Raw genomic sequence first — 9,095 nt, 5'->3', positions numbered from 1 at the left:
ACAATCCGTTCATTTCTTTATTTTAAAAACTTAAAGAGCTTTATTGATATGTTATATACTGCACTTAAGTGTAAAATTTGATAGGTTTTTTTTTTTTTTTTTTTTTTTTAGACGGAGTCTCGCTCTGTCACCCAGGCTGGAGTGCAGTGGAGGGATCTCAGCTCACTGCAAGCTCCGCCTCCCGGGTTTACGCCATTCTCCTGCCTCAGCCTCCCGAGTAGCTGGGACTACAGGCGCCTGCCACCTCGCCTGGCTAGTTTTTTGTATTTTTAGTAGAGACGGGGTTTCACCGTGTTAGCCAGGATGGTCTCGATCTCCTGACCTCGTGATCCACCCGTCTCGGCCTCCCAAAGTGCTGGGATTACAGGCTTGAGCCACCGCGCCTGGCCAAAATTTGATAGGTTTTGACAAATGTATACACCATCAAACCATCACCGCAATTAAGATAACAAACATACCACTTTGAGAGGCCGAGGTGGGCAGATCACCTGAGGTCAGTTTGAGACCAGCTTGGCCAACATGGTGAAATCCCATCTCTACTAAAAATACAGAAATTAACCAGGCGTAGTGGTGGGCACCTGTAGTCCCAGCCACTCAGGAGGCTGAAGCAGGAGAATCACTTGAACCCCAAAGGTGGAGGTTGCAGTGAGCTGAGATTACGCCACTGCATTCCAGTCTGGGTGACAGAGCGAGACTCTGTCTCAAAATAAATAAACCAACCAACAACCAAACATATCACTTTCAAAAGTTTTCTCCTGCCCTGTGAAATCCTCTCTGCCTGACCTGACCTTCCCACCTTCCAGCAACCACTCATCTCCTTTCTAACATTATAGATTAGTCTGAACTTTTCTAGAATTTGTATGTACTCTTGTCTTTGGCTTGGGTTTTTTTTCCTACTCAGCATAATTATTCTGAGATTTCTCTGTGTTTTTGTCCATATCGCTAGTTCAGTCTTTCCATTGCCTGGTAGTGTTCTACTGTGTGACTCCTTCACAATTTGTTTAGCCTTTCGATGGGCACTGGATTGTTTTCAGTTTGGGGATATTACCAATGCAGCTGCTATGAACATTTGTACAACTCTTTATATAAACATATGTTTTTTTTTTCTCTTGGGTAAAACCCCAAGAGCAAAATGCTGGATCTTCTGGTATGTATAGGTTTAAGTTTTTAAGAAAGTGTGAAGCTATTTTCCAAAGGGATTGTATTGATATTGGTTTTTAAATTGTATGTTTAAATTGGTTTGTGTATGTAGAAATACAATTGATTTTCAGTATATTGACCTTGAATCCAGTAACCTACTAAGTTCACTCATCCTTTCAATTTATTAATAGGTTCTTTGGGCTTTTCTGTGTATGCACTCATGACATTTATGAATAATGACAGCTTACTTTTCCTTTCCTGTCTTTATGCTTTAATTTGTCTTTCTTGCCTGTTGTACTGGTTAGGTTTTTTAGTCCAATGTTGAATAGAAATGTTGATCATGGATTTTCTTTTCTTATTCCTTGACAGGGAAAACATTCAATATTTCACTATTAGAACAACATGATGTTATTCTAGATATTTTTAAAATATACTTTATTCCTAGTTTACTGAGCTTATCTATTCCTAGTTTACTGAGCTTTTGCATTTTATGACTAGATCTCAAATTTTATAAAATAGTTTTTTAATATTACTGAGATGACCATATGGGTTTTCTCTTTTATTCGCTTAATATGATGAATTACATGGATTGATTTTTAAATGTTAACTAACTTTGCATTTCTGGAATAAACCTCAATAATGTTTCATGTTGACAGCATTCCTAGGAAAAGGAGGTTTCCACATAAAGTTTATTATCACCTTAAGGAGAAAACTCTTCTTTAAAAGTTTTCTTTGGGGAAAGATATATTTACATGGTTTTGCCTGCTTGCATGCCTTTTTAGTGACAATAAACTGAGGACAATCTCATTTTCTCCTGTGGACTCAGAGTTGCCATTGTCACTGACATTTGTTCCATTTTTGTATATATGTATTTTTTGGTAGAGACAGGGTTTCACCATGTTGGCCAGGCTGGTCTCGAACTCCTGGGCTCAAGGTATCTGCCCACCTCGACCTCTCAAAGTGCTAGGATTACTGGCATGAGCCACCTCACCTGGCCTGCTGATGCTCTTATTGTTGAGTACTTATATTGTTCTTTTCCTGTTTCTTGATATTTGAGTACCAAGCATTGCTTCTTGCTGCTTTTAGTGTATTTATTTCTGTTCTTTCTCTATTCGATTTTTTAATAAGAAGGAAATAACTGTGTCAGATTTATATATATTTACATATATATAATATTTAAATTTATATCTATTTATATAAAATAAGAGTAGCTTGTTTCTGAGTGAGGGCATATTGGATGTTCCAGGAAGAAGAAAATGTGTGTTCTTTGTATTATTAATTGCAGCTGGCTAAAGGCCCTGTTTGCTTATGATACGTTTTCCATTCTGTATTAGGTAGTCGATGCAGTGGACTGAATGTTTATGTTTCCTAGAAGCTCCTATGCTGAGTCCTAACCCCCAATACGATGATAAGAGGTGGGGTCTTTGAGTAGTCATCAGGTCATGAGAGTGAAACCCTTGGGGAAAAGATTAATACCCTTAGAGAAGAGGCCCGGTAGAGCCGACTCCTTCCCGTTTGTGGGGATACAGTGAAAAGATGGACTCTATGAACCAGAAAGCAGACCCTTACCAGGCACCAGATGCTAAATCTGCTGGCACCTTGATCTTGGACTTCCCGGTCTCCAGAACAGTGAGAAATAAATTTCTGTTGTTTACAAGCCACCCAGTTTATGGTATTTTGTTATAACAGCCTGAAGGGACTAAAAGAGTTGAGATTGCTGGATAAGTAAATATTATGATATTTTAATGTATCACTGATCAGGCAGTTGGACTTAATTCAAGTTTGAATAATTGACAGTAATAATATTCAAGTCAAATACAGTCATGTACACATTTTATATAAAACGTAATTTTATGTAAAATAAAATATATCTAGGCTGGGTGTGGTGACTCACACCTGTAATCCTAGTGCTTTGGGAGGCTTGAGGCAGAAGGATTGCTTAAGCCCAGGAGTTCAAAAACAGCCTGGGCAACATAGCAAGGTTCCTGTCTCTACCAATTAAATAAATTAGCTAGGCATGGTGGTGTGTGCTTTCAGTCCTAGCTACTTCGGAGGCTGAGGTGCGAAGATTGCTTGAGCCTAGGAGTTTGAGACTACAGTGAGCTATGATCCCACCTCTGTACTCCAATATGGGAGACAAAACAAGACTTTCTCTCCATATATATATGTGTGTGTATATATATATATATACACACACACACACACACACACACACACACACACTCCCTCTGCCCTGCGGCTCCTCTCTCAAGGAATTGCAATGTTCTTCACCTAGTGGATGGGAAAAGCGACATTGGAAAGCCCATCAGTTTCTTAACTGCCTTGTCTTGAAAGACACGCATCACTCCCACTAACATCCCCTGGGTAAGGGCTAGTGACATGCCCTGTACTGATGCAGAAAGGAGCTGGGACACACAGCCTCTAAACAAGCAGCTGCTTCTCAGAGACAACACCACTCCAGGGAATGCATTGTCAAATTTGGTGAAACATCTGCCTTTGGTCAAATTCCCTTGGCCTCGGACTCCTCTTCTCTTCTTGACTATCCATCAAAATCCTACTCATCTTTGAAGGCTTGGCTTACAAGCCATCTTACGCACAAGGTCCTTCCAGATCTCTCTACTGGGGTACGTTGTGCTTCCCCCCATACTTTGCTCATCCCTCCATATGGCCGGGAGCTACTTATGAACATGTGTGTCCTTCAGTATAGGGGGCACTTCTCAAGAGTGTGGACTGGAGATCATTTCTTTCTGTTTGTCCCACATCATCTAGAATAGCACTGCACACTCACACCAATATTCCCTCAGCTGTTCTGAGAAGTCTTATGAGAATTTAAGCACTTGAGTGTTTAGTATATGAAATTCCTCAGGACATATGATGTTGGCCAATCAACAAGCATTTTATTGTCTGCTTTGCAAACCCAGTTTCTGTATTAAGGAAGCTTATAATCTAATTTGGCAGGAAGTCAATAGTTAAGTTGTAAGATTGCTGACCGGGCACAGTGGATCACGCCTGTAATCCCAGCACTTTGGGAGGCCGAGGTGGGTGGATCAGGAGGTCAGGAGATTGAGACCATCCTGGCTTACACAGCGAAACCCTGTCTGCACTAAAAATACAAATTAATAAATAAATAAATAAAAATTAGCCAGGTGTGGTGGCAGGCGCTTGTAGTCCCAGCTACTTGGGAAGCTGAGGCAGGAGAATGGCGCGAGCCCAGGAGGCAGAGCTTGCAGTGAGCCTAGATTGCACACTGCACTCCAGCCTGGGCGACAGAGCAAGACTGTGCCTCAAAAAAAAAAAAAAAAAAAGATTGCTAAACCAAGAATAACCCATTTTTAAAAAGAAGGCCAGGCATGGTGGCTCATACCTATAATCCCAGCACTTTGGAAGGCAAAGGCAGGCAGATCCCTTGAGCCCAGGAGTTCAAAATCAGCCTGGGCAACATGGCGAAACCCTGTCTCTACAAAAAATACAAAAAATTAACCTAGTGTGGTGACGCACACCTGCAGTCCCAGCTACTTGGGAGGCTGAGGTGGTAGAATTGCTTGAGCCCAGGAGGCAGAGATTGCAGTGAGCCAAGATCGCACCTCTGCACTCCACTGTGGGTGACAGTAAGACCTGTCTCTAAATAAACAAAACAAAAAAAAAGAAGAAGAAAGTATTTAAACTATTGGGGTACTTGTGACAAGACCTTCAGCAAACTTGTATTTAACAACCTGGAAACTGGCAACATCTGAGGACTGAAGCCCTGCTGTATACACCACGTATACCACAGACATTGTCAGTGAGTAAACAATATACCCCAAACCATCTTTATATTTTTTCAAATACGAACATTCTAATCTTATGAAAGTCATTTAACTTTAACCAGAATGAATTTCTCCATAATTTACCTACAGGCCCCCAAAATCGGAATGAATAAAAAGCATGTATTTTTTATATATGTGTGTGTGTTTGTGTGTATAACATATATGTGTGTATGTTATATATATGCACACACACATTATATATATGTTCGTATGTGTTGTATAGCTATACCCACACATTATATAGTGACCTCTCTCTATATATAGTTTATTGCAAAGTAATATGGTATAGTTATATTTCTATGTAGTGCAATGTCACAGCCTCATCCTAAAGGAGAATGCTCAAATGGGCTGTCCTTTTATACAATTCATTATGTGTAACATTAATTATAAATATTTATATTAATTAATATTACCAATAAAGGAACTACAAGTGGTGATAAATTACATTGGGAGGAGGAGGGATGGTGGGAAGGGGTAGATGAAACATATCCTTTTTTTTTTTTTTTTTTTGAGACGGAATCTCGCTGTGTCGCCCAGGCTGGAGTGCAGTGGCCGGATCTCAGCTCACTGCAAGCTCCGCCTCCCGGGTTTTCGCCATTCTCCTGCCTCAGCGTCCCGAGTAGCTGGGACTACAGGCGCCCGCCACCACGCCCGGCTAGTTTTTTGTATTTTTTAGTGGAGACGGGGTTTCACTGTGTTAGCCAGGATGGTCTCGATCTCCTGACCTCGTGATCCGCCCGTCTCGGCCTCCCAAAGTGCTGGGATTACAGGCTTGAGCCACCGCGCCCGGCCGAAACATATCCTTATTTGTTACAGCAGGAAGTCAAATTACAAAATTGATAAACCAAGAAATAACTATGTACAATTATTATTGAAGAAAATCAACTACCAGAAACACTAAAATCAAATGATTAAGTGATCATCTCTGTGATCAGAACCAAGTTTAGCCTCCTGTTCAATTAGATTTTTAAAACTATATTTTTGACTTAAAAATAATGCAATATAAATTAATAATTCTTACCATTTTGAACAAATGTTACTGAATTTATAATTACTATTTTGTCATTGCATATTTTCATCTATGAATATTAAAAATAAACACTATATGTAAAGACCTAAAATTTTGGTGAAAAGGTGATTTTCAAATTTGAAATATAGAGATGCAGTAATAGAAAATGTAAAGAAAGACAGTAAATTCACGATTTTTCTTTTTTTAACTGTTTAAGAAATTTTTATTAAAGCAAGAATTTTATAATCCAAACTATGTTTCCTTGCTCAGTTATCAATTCTGTTACTTAAAACAGAACTCACATTTTGAGCTATTCCACAGTAAAGAATTAAAAAATTAAAGAAAGGAATGCTTTAAATTTTTGTACTTTGCTGAAAATTCTTTTCCCCAGGGTCTACAAAACATTAACTTGTTTTTATATTTTACTATTTTTTTTGTTTTTAAATCAATTAAGTAATCTTTTTTGTTTTTTGTGTTTTTAAATCAGTAAGTAATCTAGGACTAGCATCATATTTGCTAGACCTGGCATTTGCTGGGTACATAAGTTTCAAAGTTTCCTTTCCATTTTTTATTTATTTTCGATTTTGCAATTTTTTTTCTCATAGTATTTAAGTTTCTCGATGTTTAGATATTTTTCTTCGGTGAAGCACAAGGTTCTTTTCGTGGTCTCTGATCAATTTTAAATAGTTGGAACACCGGTGGCACTGTTAACTTCTTTCTGGGTAGCCTCTTTAACTTGGTGGGCTTGTAGTACAGCTACAGCTTCATCAACCTTAGAACGGAGTGACTGTGGAGACTCGAGCATATGAAGAAGTTCTGAATTATCAATCTCCAACAACATGCCAGTAATTTTACCAGCAAGAGTAGGGTGCATGGCTTGAATAGGAGGAAAGAGCCGTTCACCCAACATTCGCTGTGCTCTTCAGGAGGGGCAGATGCCAACATGGAAGCAGTCAAAGTTTCCTGATCCTGTACATGAACAGCAGGCTGTTGCATTGTAACTTGTGGCTGTGCATTAAGATGTTGCTGAGGATTGCGAACTCCCGCAGCATATTTATACCGTGGAACCGTGCGCACAGCAGGGGTAGCTGCAGCAGCAGCAGCAGCTGCAGGACGTGGACCCACTGTCGGTGTTGATGTGTTAGCAACACGCTGCGTTGACATGACTCGTGGAACCTGTGAGGAAGTTGGTCTCATAGTACTAAATGGTAGCCTAGGAGCAGCTGGGCGGATAGCACTGGGTTTATTTTGGAATGGATGAGGTCTGGCACCCTGAGCAGTCCAGCAAAGACTTGGTCTTAGTTGAGCATTTTGGCTAGGAGGATAGTATGCAGCACGGTTCTGAGTCTGTGGAACAGCTGCCATGAAGTAACCTGAAGGAGGTGATGGCTGGTAGGGGTTGATTACAGGGTTGGGCACAGCCCGTACACTTGCCATTCTCTGCATATACTCGTTAGTGAGGTGAGCCTGGCGCTCTTCTTTGCGCTGAGCTAAAGCTACATACAATGGCTTTGTGGCCACAATTCTACCGTTCATTTCTGCAACTGCTTTAGTGGCTTCTTCTGGGGAGGAGAAACATACGAAACCAAACCCTTTGCTGCGACCACCTTCCATCATCACCTTTGCACTAGTGATTGTACCAAATGGAGAAAATGCTTTCCGGAGACGTTCATCATCAATATCATCATCAAGATTTTTCACATAAAGATTAACAGCCTGGTATCTGGTGATCCTATCTTGCTTCATCTGTTCAAATTTGCGCTTAAGTTCCGTCTGCCGTTCCACTTTTTTCTGAGCTCGACCAACGTAAATTTGTTTTCCATTGAGCTCCTTTCCATTCATCTCATCTACAGCTTTCTGTGCATCTTCATGTCTTTCAAAGCTCACAAATCCAAATCCTTTGGATTTTCCACTTTCATCAGTCATTACTTTCACACTTAAGGTGGGCCCGAACTTGCCAAAGAGATCCTTAAGGCGCTCATCGTCCATGTCTTCTCCAAAATTCTTGATGTAAACATTGGGGAACTCTTTTGCCCTAGCTCCAAGTTCAGCTTCTCGTTCTTTACGAGACTTAAAACGTCCAAGAAATACTTTGCGATCATTTAGGAGCATTCCATTCATTTTTTCAATAGCTCTTTCAGCCGCTTCGTGTGTCTCAAAGTGTACGAATCCATACCCCTTGGAACCATTTTCATCACAAACCACCTTACATGAAAGGATGTTACCAAAAGCAGAAACTGTATCATACAGTACTTTATTATTAATGGATTTATCCAGATTTTTAACGATTATGTTGCCCACTCCACTTCTGCGAAGTGATGGATCACGCTGAGACCACATGATGCGCACTGGCTTGCCCTTTATAACATCAAAATTCATGGTATCCAGAGCACGCTCCGCGTCCTTTGGGTGCTGGAAGTTCACATACGCGTAGCTGGAGGAGCGGCGGGTGATCACGTCCCTACAGACCCGGATGGAGAGGATGGGCCCCGCCCGGCTGAACTTCTCATAGAGCATCGCCTCCGTCACGTCGGGGTGGAGGTCCCCCACGTAGAGTGAGGCCGTTGGGTAGCTGGGGGTGCTGGGGTTCATTCTCGGCACGGCTGCCCACAGGGACACAAGCCGCAACCGTTCCGTGACAGTAGAGCGAGTGCCAGGGCGGGGACCGGAACCGGGGGGAGGGGAGCGAGGGCAAGCGTAGAGGGACAAAAATCAACCGAAATCGCAACCTACTCAACGGTCACAGAATGTGGTGGATCCACTGCCGCTGGCTGCCGGCTGCCAACTGGGAGCCAGAGGGGCGGTGTGGGGTCCGGGCAGCGGGGAGGCCTTGGTCTCTTGGTTCCTTTTTGGAGCTGCTGCGGGGCTGCTGGCGGGCGGCTCGGGCTTAGCTGCTTCACCGGGTTATTTTGTAAAAGAGCATTAATGGTTTTTCTAAGATGATTTTTATCATCCAAATTTCAAATGCCTAGGAAAAAATAAACGAAAGCATTTTTTTCTCCTTTCTACTTTAGTATGTTTTTATATATGTTCTACTTTACACAAATATATTTTTATGAAATATTTTCTACTTTTTACCTCGTCTGTACTAAAAATACAAAAAATTAGCTGGGCGTGGTGGTGCTCACCTGTAATCCCAG

General features: G+C 41.3%; 1 protein-coding gene across 1 annotated transcript; it reads right to left on the bottom strand.

Annotated features, from left to right (window-relative positions):
• Nucleotides 1-6,412: 6,412 nt before the first annotated feature.
• Nucleotides 6,413-8,633, bottom strand: PABPC3 (poly(A) binding protein cytoplasmic 3). The gene is given in 2 exon segments (XM_033236888.1): nt 6,413-6,873; nt 6,876-8,633. Coding segments are annotated over 2 exon segments (1,911 nt in total). The 5' UTR covers nt 8,548-8,633; the 3' UTR covers nt 6,413-6,634.
• Between the last annotated feature and the right edge of the window lie 462 nt (nt 8,634-9,095).

The sequence above is a fragment of the Trachypithecus francoisi genome, unplaced genomic scaffold (genome assembly GCF_009764315.1).
Source record: "Trachypithecus francoisi isolate TF-2019V2 unplaced genomic scaffold, Tfra_2.0 Contig01461, whole genome shotgun sequence".
In the NCBI taxonomy this organism is placed as follows: Eukaryota; Metazoa; Chordata; class Mammalia; order Primates; family Cercopithecidae; genus Trachypithecus; species Trachypithecus francoisi.
The sequence above is the reverse complement of the archived record's forward strand: the minus strand, read 5'-3'. Positions and strand labels throughout refer to the sequence as shown.